This window comes from Vitis riparia, chromosome 17, assembly GCF_004353265.1.
Source record: "Vitis riparia cultivar Riparia Gloire de Montpellier isolate 1030 chromosome 17, EGFV_Vit.rip_1.0, whole genome shotgun sequence".
NCBI classification, from domain to species: domain Eukaryota; kingdom Viridiplantae; phylum Streptophyta; class Magnoliopsida; order Vitales; family Vitaceae; genus Vitis; species Vitis riparia.
In genome coordinates, this window is record NC_048447.1 from 2,955,496 (window position 1) to 2,972,290 (window position 16,795).

The following is a 16,795-nucleotide window of genomic DNA, read 5'->3' on the forward strand; positions in this document are numbered from 1 at the left end:
AGATCTCCTCCTTCATTAGAATATTAAACTATTTGTTCAATTTTCCCTTTCTTTGTTTTGTGGGTGGAACAACATTGGAGAAATGCCATGATTCTAGAAATTCAACTTCATTTCACATGTTTTTCTTGGAGATGAAGTAGCTAGATTTACTTATCAAGTCTGATTGAAAAATTAAGAATGGTCTCTCCTTAGAATTGATGTATAAAGTTCTAGATCCTACAATAATGGTCATACACTTATAAGCAAATACATTAATTATGGAGATTGGACTATTTCATTCCTTAAATATAATCCATGTGTCTTAACATGAAAGGCAATCGAATCCAAGATGTCAACATTCTTTGATCTTACTATGAAATTAGGATAATATAATAAGTAAATTGGTCCACCATTTAATCCTGCTAGAACAACTTCGATAATAGAATCTCTATAATCAAGATGTCTATTATATCTTAAACAAATAATAATCAAGGTATTTAATCCTATCCTAACCAATGGCTTAGCAGTTATTTGAATCATTCCTAAATGTATAAAATTATAATATTTCTTATGTTTTTGTATAGATTTGCTATCTAAAAGCCTTATTACTTGATCATCTTGTTCCAAGATTATGATATGTTCAATTGTCTTGATTATGTAATCAAAGAAAAACTTAAATGATCCTTTCTTATAAATTGTTGGCAAGGAAATCTTGGGAAATTTTCAATTGTCTCATTTATTAGGAATCTTAGGATAATTTACTTCATTACTATTTACTACAACTTTTTGGGGATATGTGGATCTCCTAGATATAGATTTGAACATCGAACTCATTTTAGGACTTAATTTAAAGTATGTGTATATATAGCCACCATTTTTCCTCTTAAAAGAAAAAAAGGTATAGAGATAAATGGTACAACAGGAAAAAATAGTACAGAGATATATGGTACAACAGGAAGCATAAAACTTACATATATAATTACATCCATAACCCACGATGTTTCCTCTTAAAGGAAAAAATGGTACTGAGATATATGGAACAACAGGAAGTATACAACTTACATATATAATTACATACATAGTCCATAAATATCCTTAAAGGTCTAAGACCCCAAGAGTTTATCAACCCTAACATTTGTTGCCCTAGACAGGAACTTCATACAGATTGGTTGCTTTACTCCTGCTAAAGCAAGAATTGAACTAGGCAAAGTCCATATTCCATCTCCACAAATCAAACCAGAAGCAACTGCAGGTCCAAAAGCATCTGCCTTGGCTTTGTTCATCCTTTCCCATATAAATAATATTAAGCTCCCAACACACATATCAATGGCGAAGTAGGGGCCTAGATAAAGTGGTATCGCCATCGCCATTGGAATCGGAATGAACCTTGATCTCCTTTTACCTACAGCATCCCTAACCAAGTTGACAAGAACTGCTGCAGCGAAGAACACACAACAAAGAAGGAAGCAATTCTTTGGTAAGGAGGAGATGCCATCCACCCCCAGAATAGCCATATTACGGAACACCAGAGCATAAGGAGCAGGATATTCACTTCCATCTTGCCCTAGGTCATCAAAGGCCTTGTAGAAGAGCCAAAACACACAAGGGGCAATTACACAACCCATTGCAGTGCCAATCAATTGGCTCACAAACATTGAGCGAGGTGAAGCTAAGGTTAGATAACCAGTTTTGAAATCCTGCATTAGGTCAGAAGCTGTTGAGACGATATTCATCATCACTCCACAGGCTGCCAAACCTGCTATGACTCCGCCATGGGCACCCCCAGCCCATGCCCCAATGGTAAAGATGGCAAGCTTCCCATAGGTGGACGCAAGGGACCAATCAGTGAGCCCACACCCATATGCATTGCAAAATGCCATGATAGGGGCAGCAATGTACATGACAGCTATGTAGTACCATTTGAGTTGGGGGAATATGTGAGGAAGTGTGGCTGTGGAGATAGCAGCTATTGCAATATACCCTCCAACAGCAAATGGTATTGGAATTTGATCTTTGAGAAACAGTTGGGTTCGGCGCTTGTCATTGTAAGAAAGAGAGGAGTTGGTAGGAGAGGAACGGTCCTCTACAGAGAGGACAATGCTAGCGTCCTTGTGCCGGAGATGGTAAAACAAGCCCAAGAGAGTTTGGCTTATTACCTTGAAGAAGTTATATAGGCCATCACCTAGGATCATGGCAATGGCAATGAATATCTGCATTTAGGGCAGGAAGCAGTGTGAGTGAAGAGGAAATGCTGGTACAATGGCCATATTTTGCTAGAAATTAATTACCTTGTAACCTTGCAGACCTTTAATGCTTTTTGGTGGAAGGTCTGCAGGGTACCAATCACCCTCTCTAGTTTCAATGAGAGGCCACATAATGCCCCAAGAAAGAATGCCTCCAAGCAGCAAGGATATGTTTACAATGTACGGACAAATCATCCCTACTCCAACATATGTTGTCGAGAAATCAAAGAAAAACCTGTAATTTTCAAAATGAGCAAATTTCAGAAAATATTTCTGAATAAAATGCAGATTGCCATGAGTATCAGTACAAGTTATTCAAAAGCTAATTTACAAGAAACTAATATGGCAGTTGGGCTTGAAAAACCAGTTCATTATTCTAGTGATTATTGTTAATGTAGTTGCTTCCTTAGAATAGAGAGAGCAAGAGAGAGAGCTAAGGGCTGTATCGGAGTAATTATATTAAGAATGCTTTTAGCCTATATAACACTTTTGTCATTAGGACTTAAAAAACATGTACCAAAATTCAGTTAGCTTTTGAATGTAAACCAAAACAAATTATGTTTTGTAATGGGATAGATGCTTAAAAAGTGATTTTTGGAAGAATCATGTAGCAAGTGCTGATTCTCTAAATTTTTAAAGATAATTTTATAAACTTTGTCAAATATTTCATTATTTTTTTTTTTAAAGAAAGCCTTACAAGTATTAGGAAGTACTTATAACCATCCAAGAATCACTCTTCAAGTGGGGTGTAACCGTGTAAGTAAACTTACATGTTTTCCTGAGCTTTAAGTCCAAATGTGGGGAAGGCTTTAAATCCGCAATCATCTCCAGCAGCAAAGAACCACTGAAAGAAACTCCACAAGAAACTGAAGGAGAAGAACTTCCCCAATACCCTCACTTGTTTCCTACAACCATTTCCAACAGAAGAAACAGTTAAATATTATCGAGGATATAAACATAATTTTTGTATGACCATATCCAGTTGAAACACATAGTGCCTTACTTTGCTAACCGGGCTCCTTCAGGAGTATGGAAGCTGTTGATAAGATGAGCAGTTGCAGTGCCACTTGGGTATGTCAACTTGAAGTCTATGATCATGATCTGAAAACAACAGTAAATTACACTACTCAAGATTGAGCAAAATGTTACATGGGATAAAACAGAAGAGAGAAGTTACCAACACCACGGAGAAGGTAAAGAAAGGATTGGACAAGAAGCCATAACCAAGAAAAGAAGAAGAAAGAGGCCCGACAGTCATAATCTTGATGGAAGTACTCATAGTTAAAACATAGAACCCACCATGGCGTCCCAATGATGAGAAATGAAATGAACTAACGAATAAGCCTATATAGAACCTAGGATGACATCCTAATGATGAGAAACCGAAAAAACAAATGAGTAAGTTTAGATAGAACCTAGGATGACATTCGAATGATGAGAAACCATTATAACAGGTCAATAACCATACATAGAACCTAGAATGGTGTTCGAATGATAAGAAGCCAAACAAACAAACGAATAAGTTTAGAATGAACCTAGGATGGTGTTTGAATGACGAGAAACCAAATGAATAAATGAATAAGCTTACATAGAACCTAACAAGACGTCCCAATGATGAGAAACCATAGGAACAGAGGAATAAGCTTATATAGAAGCTAGAATGGCATCCCAATGATGAGAAATCAAAGGAACGGACGAATAAGCTTATATAGAAGTTAGAATGGCATCCCAATGATGGGAAACCAAAGGAACAAACGAATAAAGTTATATAGAACCTATGATGACATCCTCATAATGTAAAACAATATAAACAAATGAATAAATCTAGATAGAACCTAGGATGGTGTTCGAATGATGAGAAACCAAAGGAACAAGTGAATAAACTTACATAGAAGCCACCATGGCGTCCCGATGATGAGAACATATATTAGAGTAGTATTTTTTTTTTTCCTTCTCTAAACCAACTTATGCAAAAACTTGAACATTAATGTTATATAACTTGTTGCATTCAAAAGCTTATCATTCCATTGCCAATACTAAGAGAATATTTGGTAAAATTTAATACTTATTATTTAATGAATGGAATTGACTTTAAGTTAAATTGTTCTTTAACTGTTGACTCAAAACTAATTATTTATTTATTTTACTTTAAGTATTAAGGTTGTTTAGTAAAATTAACTTAAATTCTATTCTAAATCATCAAATGAACATATTTACCTTTGTTAATCTTAATTAATATTTATATTTTTACTAATCTTAAATAATAAATATTTGTTAAACATGAGATAATTAAAAAAAAATTTACTATAAAACTTGAGTTGTGAATGTAGAATTATAGTTATAAAATATATTTTCATTAAACATGGGCAAGTAAATAAGTTTTAAGATTAATAATAAATTAACTATTTTGATTAAATACTTAAAGTTATTTTTTACTTTTAGTTACAACATTAAGTTATTTTACTAAATATACTTAATCCATTTGATGATGTAATTAATTAAATCATTAAGTTGATTTACCAAACTCCCACAAAGTTTTCTTTCAATTTTGGACGTTACTCTGATTCACCCCATGTGATTGGCGTTATAATTGATTGTGAGTTGGGAGGACGTACCTTTCGAAGAGGCAAGATAGAGAAGAGGCCAAGAAAGCTAACAACAAAGAGAAAGCCAATCATCCATCCTATTGCCGGATTCTTATAGTCCTGGCTGCTTTGAACATCTTCAGATTCCTTGGCAACAACTTCACTCATTCCAAAGAGGTAGCTTCCAAAACCTCCTATTTATACAAAACAAAAGAATATTGAGATGCCCACCAGTTGAGGGGAAAAACAATTTTCGTTTCGTCTTAATAAACAAGTTTAACAGATGAGCATGTATGTACATACCCTGATAATTGGTTCAATTTTGTTACTAATTATCATATTCAATAGGTGGAGTAAATTTCTAGTCAGGCATCTACCACTACAAGATCGTTGAACTGAGGCTAAGTAGTAATTGAAATGTAGAAAATACTTATTTTAATTTAATTTTATAAAAAAATTAATAAAAATTTTATAATATAAATACTACCTTATAATATAAAGCTGGAATAATATTCGAATCTTGGTCCAAGCTTAACCTTAATTTAATTGAGTTTGGGTTGAAAAAACTCAACCCAAGTCTAACCCAAGCATCATGAAAGGTGGGGCCGGATATGGATTGAGTTGAAGTTGCACCACTAGAAAACAGAGCATGGGAAAGGAAGGTTACCGCTGAAGGCGATCCCAGAGATGGCCACAACACAAGTCTGAATAACAGTGTTCTCCTGTCGAGTAAAGGGCTGCTTCAGGAGTCCGGAGTTGTCCAGAAACTTGGTCCAACCGGAGGTGAAGAAGAAGCCCAAGAGCCCCGCAGAGACATTTAGAGAAGGGATGATACCAGTGGTGAGGTTGAGCTTCATCACTATGAAGGTGAAGAGTACTCCAACCACTAAGCTCACCACAAAGGCTCTCACAGTCAGTTGTTCTCTCCATGATGGCACCTCCTTGCTCTCAAAAATCCTCTCCACCGACATCTCCTCCTCTTCTTCTTCCTCCCTCTCCTTTGGGTTCTTCTTGTTGATGATCTCAGCTTCCATGTCTGAGTTGTAGCTGTTCCCATCCAACCCATTCTCTTCTCCTCTTCTGTGATCCATTTCCTTTCTTTCTTCTCCAAAATGGGAATGGGATGAATGTGGGCATGAATTTTGAGGGAGATGACGCTATATACTAAGATTGACCCCCATTTATTGTCGCTTTACATCTGGTTGGCTTGATGGCAACTCATAAAAAGGACGTGCTACTTTGTTTACTCAGACCAATGCTTTCACTCTTTTGGACCTTTTAGAAGCTGATAGAGGGGATCCAGTAAAATATGGATTTTTTTCTTAAAAATATCAAGAAGCAGACCTGGGGTGATATAGACTTGAAACAGACTCTTTGACTGTGAATTTGGAAGGGTTACCAGTATTTTCTAATAATTGCAGCTGCTCATCCCGTAAAACTCGGGGTTTGATAAATTTTTGAAACTTCTTATTTTATTTGAGTTAGATAATTACTATAGATTCTTAGTCATAGTACTTTTTGGGTGCTTCTTTCAAAAATTACGTTTTTATATCACAAAAAAATATTATCGAATCAATTTTTTTTTTCTTTTTATGTATGTCCACGCATGAATACCTTAAATGTGTGTGTTTTAGTCGGAAAAGTTTTTATTAAAAGTTTTATTTAAAAATGTTTTTAGGAGAATAATCCATTAACTGTTTTTTCAGAAAGTACTATAAGTAATTTTTTAGTATTATAAATGATTTTTTAGTTTTTTTTTAAATATTTATTAAATTTTGTCAAACACTCTATTAATTTTCAAAAACGTTTTTTAAACTAAAAATTGTTATTAAAATCACTATAAAAAAGATTCTTAATTTGGTTTTTATAAAAAAAAAAGTTTATAATAAAAGCATTATTGATAACTGCAAGTTAAAAGTGCTATGTCCAAATTGCTCCTAAATGGACCCTACGGCACTTTGTTTTTGGCCAAACATTAATAATTTTTTTATAAAGTGTTACTAATAAAAATATTTTTTATTTTTTGAGAAAACTATCGAAAACCCTTCTTTTTGTTTAAATTCAAACATTAGCTCAATGATATTTTATAAAATGTTTCCAATAACAAAGAAATTTTTTATGGATTAAAAATGCCTTTAATGAAAATCATTTAAAATAATCAAAATTTCAAATTTATGAGAGAATTTAGATTTAAAGTTTGTTTGGCAGTTTTAGAAATTGTTTGGTAGTGAGAAAAACACTTTGATTACAAAATTGGATGTTCAACAAAATTTTAAAAATGGCTATTAAGAAGTTGGAGAATTATTTAATTTTTTGGAATAACACTTATATATTTTTCTTTTAAAAAGCATTTTTTATTATTATCCATATCATTATCCAAAAACTTTTGAACACTTGTCTTTTTAATTTTTTTTAATAATTTTTTTTACTAAGTTAAATGAAAAATTAATAAAATTGCAAACATTTAATTTTTTATCATTATCTTATAGTACGACAGAATTCATTGCATGACGTGCAAGTCATGCTTTGCAAGATTTGCCATTTTCACTATAGTATTACTTGAAGTTGTCAACTAGGGTATATAAAATCATGTTGTCAATTAACGAATAAAAAATGAATTTCATTGAACTAATTTGTTTTGAATCCATTTCATTCACGACAATTCTCAATTAAATTAATCTAATTAAAATAATTTTCATGTGAAAAGTTGACTTGAATTTTGAGTTTACCTCTCGTTTTATACATCTAGCAAGCACGTTGAACTTGTCTTATTCTATGGATTCTATCTAAAAATAAGAATCTCAAGTGGGCGGATAAGATCATTCTATTTCTTATGGACTCGGCGTACGCTAAAAAATGAGTTAATTTAAAGAACTAACATCTAACAAACTCGAAGTAGCATTTAACAAGAATATCTTCTATTAGGAAGCTATCAATAACTTTCCAATTGACTCAAAAATACAATTTGAGATACCTTCCAACAATCTCCACCTTAACTCAAATTTCCAAGATTCAAACAAACTCGAAATTCTTCCATATTACTTCGCTCCCACACCCTAAAAGGAATTTAGGATAAGCAATGTCTGAACTTCACTGTAAGAATGAACTTAGTCATCATATTTGCGGGATTGTCCACTATAGAGAATTTTTTTATTATAATAACACCCTATGTAATCATTTTCCTAATAAAGTGTATTTTGACATCAATATGTTTGATCCTCTTATGAAACATTTGATTTTTAATCAAATGTCCTTTGGCTATCACAATACACAACAGTCAATTCTTGTTGTAAGCTTAAATCGCCAATGAAACCCTCAAGTCAAATAACTTCTTTCACTACTTTTATGGCTACCATGTATTTTGCTTTAGTGGTTGACAAAGCAACTATAGATTGCAAAGTTACTTTCCAACTAATAAGAATACATACCTTATTAGAGATCTTCTTCTATACAAATCTCCAATATAAATCCATTTAACTGCTTGTCAATGGATCTTTCTAGGGCGATCCACATATCTATTCACCACATTAGCTACATGTGAAATGTCTAGCTTAGTGCAAACCATGACATACATAATGCTCCCAATTGCACTAACATAAGGAACATCAATATTCCTCAAATCCATGGTAGTTTATTAAACTCGTTAAGGTGGTTTTTAATGCACATACCTTCTTTCATCTATAGAGTAAATAACCACTCCTTTAAATACAAGCAATTTGTAAGAAACTTTGTCATATAGTCTTTCTAGCTTCAACCATAACTTGGCAATTGTATCCTCTTTTGCAACCTCACAAAGCACCTCATTACCCAAGCATAATAGAATAACACTATGCACTTTCTCCATAGGTTCATCATTCTCTTCGTCAAACATTGTTGTTGGTAGAGTCTCTCTACCTTTCAATGCTTTTGACAACCCCTATTGAACCAATAAGGCACGCATCTTAATGGACCACAAATTGAAATTGTTTCTTTCATCAAACTTCTCAACCATAAACTTTGTTTCCCATTTCAAGTCGAATAACCTAAGCTCTGATAGAAATTTGTTGTGAAAACATTACAAGAAAATTAAGTATTGTTGACCCACTTAGATTTACTTTTGCAACGGATTTGTACTTTTGCAAATTTCTAACACACTTACTCCATTGCAAATTGAATTTTTCGTCGCTTATATGTATCTTTTTACCAACAGTAATTGTAACAAAAAATACCCATTGGCAAAAACATACTATCGCGATGGATTTAAACCATTGCAAATATTCAACTAATATATTTTGTCACAAAAACAATTTACTTATAAAAAAAAATAATTGGATTTTCATAAACAATTTTTCCAATAAAAATTATTACTCACTAAAATAGTGTTATTATAGTGGATAATAATACCACACATAATTTGTTGAAAAAATAATTATTTCTTATGAATATGAAATTGACCTTTTCACCATAATTGTATGATAAATAAGATCTAGCTAGTTATAAAATAATTTTATGATTATTTTTTTAGTTTCATATAATATTTATAGATACCAATTTAAAAGAGATTATATATATATAATCATAATAGTTTTAACATTTTAACCTTTTTATAACTATTTTTTATTATCCATTTTACTAAGAAATTAATGAAATATTATTATTAATATATAAGTTTTATAGATACTATATAATTTATAATATATATATATATATGGGCTTGGTGGCACAAATATTTCCCTACCCCTCTACACCAAGTTTTTTTGGCCCAAACCTACTATTAGTCTTGAATTTAGGACTCGGTAAAAACGTGAATATAAGGAAGACTCCATAAAAACACGAATATAATATATATATAGAAACCAAAAAAAATCATATAACTGTATATATATTTTCTTATATTTTATAAATTTTAAGAAATAAAAATTTCATGATTATTTTATTCTTTTCATTCTTACCCTTCTACACCAAGTTCTTTTTGGCCTAAAGAATTTTAAGATGGGCAACTAAGTCTCCCATGTAAGGCTCCCATAAAACCTATTAAAATCAACATTTGACATTAATATTGAGTACAAGTTTATATGGTTAACAATAGCACATTACATCTTATATGTACCTGGTCATGGGTCTGTGCATCTAACTAGTCTCAATAAAATGTCAACACATGTGATGGGTTTTGAGCCCATGATAAAGGTACTCTCCACCTACATCCTAATGGATCAGCTGGTAAACCCTCGTGTAACAATGCCTCATCCTGTAATCCGTGGTCTAACTGCTCAGCTGGTAAATCATCGGCTACATCATGCTTTAAATGCTGGGCTGTTGGAGGGGCTGGTGGTCGACCAAAATCGAGGCGACCCACGTGGAGTCTCTCCTAAGACCACAACTGGAAAAAAATGCAACATTAAAATTTTACTTAAATTATAAACTTGAAGCAACTAGAAATTTTAATCTAATGTGAATAATTAATTATACCTGTAATAGTGTGACACATCCAGCAATATCGGTGGCACCATCCAAACTTGCTCAACACAACTCCTTATATAGGTGTGCTAATGCTGCACTGCCCTAACTATACATAGATGTCTGAGTCAAGTCTCTAAGCAGTGGGAGATAACACATATGGATGTGGGTACCCTTCTTGTCTGTAAATAGCGTTGAACCTATGAGTCCTAATATGAAAGCTCGTGCATAGCGCTATAATGTGGCATCATCTAAATCAACTGGTGGAAGAGAGAACTGATGACATAGCCATCGTGTCGATATTGCTGATCCTCTAATCTCAAATATAGTGGGAGTCACTCCTAAAAGTTCATAACATAGCAGTGACCAATCTATGTCACATGTGCCAGTGATGGGAAGCCCATGAATATGAAGTCCTAATATGACAACAACATCCTATAAAGTAATGGTCATCTCCCCAACAGGTAAGTGAAATGTGTGTCTCAGGACGCCATCTCTCAACTAGACTAGTGATCAATCCCCAATCTAGTGTAATGTGTCCAATATGGTATACACCATAAAATCCCGATCGAATAATATAAGGTCGAAGATGAGAATCCATTTCCCACTCCTGCATAAACCTAGATATATGCTGTTGACAAGTCAAGACTGAAGCAAGCTGTAAAAATACAAATATATCAGTTAGATAATAAACTGCAAAATTTTCCATTATTTAATGAGATATTATGTGTTTTCATATACATACCTAGCCAGAGTCAACTAAATGAGACCTGTGTCTATCCTGTAGAACCAAAACAGACGTATCTAATGGATCTGGATCAGAACTATGTCCTCTATACTCCATATCTGTAACAAAATTGTGAAGATAAATAAACAATACTTATTATTTTAAATATATATATATATATATATATATATATATTTATAATGGAAAAATTTTAAAAATTTATGGAGTTTTCCCTATATTAAGTATATATCAATTTTATAAATTTAAGTACATCAATTTATTTATAACCAATAAACAAGTCATACTAGTCTAAATTAAAAATAGAGATACAAATACAATTGAGCATTTTGTTAACATATTTAATAGAAAATTTCAAAATTTTGACAAAGTATCCCCTATAATAGGACATTATTCCAAATACAAATAACCTGATTATGCAAATAACATCAATATTTATAATCAAACCAAAGCTAATAATTGCATAAAGGTAGTATCAAAGTAGCTTACATCACAATATCCAAGAAAATTACATGCATAAATCACATAGTCTAATCAATTCTATTACTGTTTTGACAAGAACGACGATTGTGGCCACTTTGTTTGCATAACCCACATGTAATAGAAGTCTTGCCCTCTCTAACATCCATTTCATTATGCAAACGACTTGATTTAGGTCGTCCACTTGATGCACGTTTCATCGACTCAAAAGGCACAATAATCGGACCATCATAAGGAGGCCACTCATATACATTGAAAATAGGATGGAACAAGGGTGCCCACGAATTATAGTACGATTGTGTACTGTAGTAATGTTGAACAAGTGGTCTAAAATCAACTGAACGAAAATGACATGCTGCTAGAATATGGCTACATGGGAATCCATATATGAGTGTTTTACCACATGTGCATGCATACTCCTGTAAGTTGATGCGATATGTTCGACCACGAGTTGAGCTACTCTTAGTACTCTTATTAGTCTTCACATGGAATTGTCCTTGGATGTGATCATATAAAACAATCTCATGAGATCCCGCCTTAACCACATTTGCCTTAATCTTAGCATCGACATATGGAGTGTATTCCTCATTTGAAGCAAGTCAATTAGCACCTTGTTCCCTTCTCACAACAAAGTAACTATTTAGCTGAAAAAATGTCAATTGAACCAAAGTAGTTATGGGTAAGCTACGAGCCCCTTTAAGCACACTATTGAACACCTCCGACATGTTTGTAGTCATGATTCCATACCTTCGACTTCCGTCATGAGAGAGCGCCCATTTCTCAAAAGGGATTGCTTCCAACCATTGTTGTGTGGCTGCATTAATCCTCTCAATTGTATTCATATGTTTATTGAATTTTTCAATCTTGGTTGCTAAGGCTACTCTGCACATCAGATTTTTCAATATTTTATCCTTGAATCGAGTCATAAAATTACTGGCAAGATGACGCATACAAACCCTATTATATGCGTATGGCTCAGACCAACCAAGATGAACATCGCTCATTGCAGCCATAATTTCTGGATGTCGATCTGATATAACACAAAGTCCCCTCCTATGAGTTACTCTGGTTCTAATACATGTCAAAAACCAGCCCCAACTATCAATATTCTCACCCTCTGTTAGGGCAAAAGCCAATGGGAATAACTGATTATTTCCATCACAGCCCATAGCAATCATTAAAGTGCCTTTATACTTGTCATACAAATGTGTACCATCAATACTAAGTACAGGCCAACAATGCTTGAATCCTTCAATAGATGGATGAAATGTCTAAAAAACTCGCTGAAATATCTCTGTATTCTCCATAATACCAGGAAATGTTTTTGAAATAACAACACATCCTGGATTTGCCTGCTCTAAGGCAATGAAAAAATGTGGCAGCTCTGCATATGACTTATAAAAATCACCAAATAAGTTTGTAAGAGCTTTAAGCTTAGCTTTAGATGCCTTCTTGTATGATATTTGGTATCCGAATTTCTCCACAATACTTGCTTGAATAGAAGCCACTGACAGTGTGAATTGTGTCTTAATCATTCCTTGGATATGAGCAGCAATCAAGTTGGAATCTAATTGTTGATGGTCCCGATTCAAGCAAAGATTTACACATTTGTGCGGACCATTGTATTTATTGATTGCAAATGAAGTTGTACCTTTTACAACCATAGCACGGAGTTTCCATGGACATTGAGATTGCTTAGCCTTCTTGCATCTTAAGACTAACAACTTTGTAGTTGACTCAACAACAACGTACTCTTGATGTGCACTAATAGAGTACAACTTCGTAGTATGTTGCAAATCTGCTTTTGAATTAAAAACTTGGCCAACCATGAACTCTCCACCCGAGTTTCCAATATTAGTGTTCCCCCCTGGCATCTAGTCACTTGAAACGGCATTACCAATGTTTTTTACATTTTCAAACTACAATGATGGTGCCGAGTGATACTGAACAGGGGAAAACTCTATTGGGTCCTCTGATTCATGCCTAATTGGTGTCTCAGCTGATGTATGTCCAGCTGGTGCTCCTTGATGGCTGGTGTAATCAACAAAATTTTTAACCTATAACACCATGAACTAGGGTAGCAAATACAAAGCTACTATAGCATAGTGGCTCTAGGATCGTTCCACTGGGAAGGGTACTCAAGTTGAAAATGATACCAATTCAAAGTGAATTGGTGTTGTTTCATTTCAAGGTTAGCTTAAGAAATAAAACACAAACTTTGGTTGAAAAAGGTTTGGACTTAGATTAACAACACAACAAGTGATGAAAATAACTTAAGAAGAAAAGCATTCCTTGGAGATTCAGGTTTACAGGGGAGGTTCCTCATGCAAAATCATAGCTCCGGTCAGTTGGTTCATTTCCTCATATTAGAGAATTAACTTAAAGTCAATTCTCTAACAAGTGCTGCACAAATGCATCCCTCAATTGGATTTCAGCTTTAATTCTCTCACTGATGCAACTTGCAATGGTTTGAGCCTCTCACTTAGCCTTTACCATTCAAGGTGATCTTTAACCTTGGATTACCCGTCAAAAGCTCGCAAGAGATAACTAATGGATGTCTCCTAAGAGTCCAAAAGCTTACCAAGTGTTGGCTATTCTAGAAAATCCTACCTTCAAGTCACCTACCAGAGGCTTGCAAGGGGTAAACTAGTGCATCTCCACGGTTAAAGATCACTTGCCTTACCAAGTGTTGGCCCAGGTGACTCCAAGGTGTTTTAAGTTAACTAAAAACATTAGAAACCATTCACGGGACACACGTACTCTTCATTCATAGCTGAAACCACAAAGCTTCTGATTGAAGCACTTGGAACCTTTCCCGGCAACCTTAACTCCAAGGAACTAAAAAGCTTAGCTACTCATTCTCTGGGGAAAGCTCCTCAGAGAGTGCATAACTTGGTAAAAATATTAAAATACGAAGTGAGAAGGTAAGGTAGTGAAGAGCTAAAGCTCTTTGTATTTCTTTCTTTTGAACTTACAAAAGGTTCAACAACCAGCCCACACTCAGAACAGGCTCCTCGAGCTCCCTTTAAACAAAAATCACAATGATAGCTATTACCCTGATATTTTGCCAAATTCCCAACTTAAAAGCTAAGGAAAACTATCATTGGTGACTTACAAGGAGAATTTGGGCATTTAGGCAACAAAAAATCTAATGAAAAATATCTCCAAGTGTCGGTTACAAATATCGGGAAGCACTCAGGACCACTTCGCAGGTGAAAGGTGAGGTCTGCGAAATTTCGCAGGTGCATAAGAAGAGCTGCGAAATTTCTTCATAGCAGCCAGCTGCTTCATCACCTTCACAAAGTTGACTTCCATCTTGTGGTGCTTGGCTTCCATCGCGGCGTGAAGCTTCAGGGGGAGTCCATAGCACTGTGCTAAAGTGCTGCGAAATATCTTGCAACATATGGCTGATTCCGCAGCACTACTCTGAAGCCTTCCTTCCTTCAGCTTGGAGCAGTTATCATGCAAAGGCTGTAACTTCCTCATTTCAGCTCCAAATTGCACACGGCTTGAGGCATTGGATTGTTGACTTCCCAAGCTTTCAAATGACATATTATATGCATAATTTGGACTCCAGGAAGTGCTCCAAAAGTGGCTGCAGTGACTGTCATCAAGAGAGCTCCACGGCTGATTTCTCTTTACTTCCCCTTTGCACTTCCACTTTGCTTATGGCAAAAGAGCTTCAAGACTTTGATTCTTCATGCCTCTGAGCTTCCCATAGCTTTCCAAGGATTCCAAATAACTCTCCTCAATCTCATAATGCTTTGGTGATCAAAATACTAACAAAAACACCAAAACTTACACAATTTGATTAGAATTGATTGAAAGGGGCCTTAACATGCTAATTGGGTTAAAAGGCACTAACTACTACTCAAAAGTGTTTAAAAGGATTAATTAGAAGCTAGCAAATAACACTTTTTGAGTAGTAATCATCCTCAGGATCTGGGTTATTTGACATATCACAACCTTCCCCATCCACAGAGACATATCTCCCTTGTTCACCTTCCATTGCTTCGTGAAGAGCTAAGAAAGATGAAACAACATTAACATTATTGTTTTCCTCATCAATAAATTCGAACACCCCATCGCCATCATGTTGAATATCTTCTACTCTCTCACTTTGATCATCACCTTCTTGGGATTCACATTCTTCTTCATCTTCATCTGCTCTACACTCATAAGTCATTGCAACAGGGGCAATACTAGGTCCACAACCATACTCAAATTCCTCAACATTATCATTTTGCCCGAGTAATAATTGTGTGAAGTTACCCAATAATTGCCCTCTCACCCGTGGTTGTACTGGCACTTGTTCAATATACAATTCAATTTCGTCCATTCCAAATGTGTTAACAAATTTCAACATTTGAGATAAACTATTATCATCCCATATTGGACAAGGTTGGAACCTATTTTCCCTTTTTAAAGGATACCGACAGTTGAGGACTAATTGAAATTGTTTTTTGTCAATGCTAGTTCTCGAGTATATCATAGATAAAAAGTGTTTGTAGGTTGAACTAATAGGCACATCCAAAGACACAATTACAGCTTCATCCCCAATATACTTTACATCTATTTTTGTCCTCAAGATTTTTCCTTTATAAAAGCAAATCACAGGAACAATAGATTCAAACATGATTTACCTACAAAAAATACAATATCAAATGGTTTAATAATTAATGAAAATAATAGCAAGAGAAATTGCATATAATCTTTTAACATGTGAATACACAAAGTATATGATAAAACACCTTCTTACACATTAGGGGGAAAAATATAAATCACTTAATAATAATAAATTTTTTTATTTAAATAGCTATCTATAATACAAATATAATCATAGATAAATGTTTTATAGAAGTTTAATTTAAAACTTAGATAGTGGGTTATAAATCAATAAATTTTGAGTTAAACAATTACAATAATCTTAAAATTAAATAAAAAATAAACCACCAAATTTTTTTTAATAAAATATCATATATTAAAATAAAATTGAATATTATCAAGTATTAAATAATATATTATTTAAATAATTATGTTATTATTCATGAATCACTTGATATTTGATTAAAAATAAAAGTAAAAAAAAAATTAAAAACTCAAAATCAAATAAAAGTAACCCACCACAGAAAAATATATTAATAAAATATCAAATACACAATTATAAAAAAATAATAATTTATATATATATATATATATATATAAACATTATTTGAATATTAAAAATGCAAACAAATAAACATTTTATAAATCTATTTAATATTAATTTTAAATATAGGGAAAAAAATAATTTATAAATTAATATTAAATTTAATTTTAATTTATAA

The 16,795-nt window shown here is 33.6% G+C and overlaps 1 protein-coding gene across 1 annotated transcript; it reads right to left on the bottom strand.

Moving 5' to 3' along the window:
• Positions 1 to 921: 921 nt before the first annotated feature.
• LOC117904972 (probable metal-nicotianamine transporter YSL7) lies at positions 922 to 5,906 on the bottom strand. The gene is made up of 6 exons (XM_034817814.1): positions 5,475 to 5,906; positions 4,838 to 5,001; positions 3,226 to 3,323; positions 2,993 to 3,127; positions 2,268 to 2,457; positions 922 to 2,189 (listed from the first exon to the last, which is right to left on the bottom strand). The coding sequence occupies exons 1-6, from the start codon at positions 5,896 to 5,898 to the stop codon at positions 1,083 to 1,085; spliced, it is 2,118 nt and encodes a 705-aa protein (XP_034673705.1). The 5' UTR covers positions 5,899 to 5,906; the 3' UTR covers positions 922 to 1,082.
• Positions 5,907 to 16,795: the final 10,889 nt, after the last annotated feature.

Coding starts and splice junctions, on each gene's coding strand:
- LOC117904972 (XM_034817814.1), bottom strand. CDS start 5,898: ATGGATCACAGAAGAGGAGAAGAGAATGGGTTGGATGGGAACAGCTAC. Junction 3,324..4,837: donor CTATCTTGCCTCTTCGAAAG/GTACGTCCTCCC, acceptor TGTTGTTTTCAG/ATCATGATCATAGACTTCAA. Junction 2,190..2,267: donor AAGGTCTGCAAGGTTACAAG/GTAATTAATTTC, acceptor CCCTAAATGCAG/ATATTCATTGCCATTGCCAT.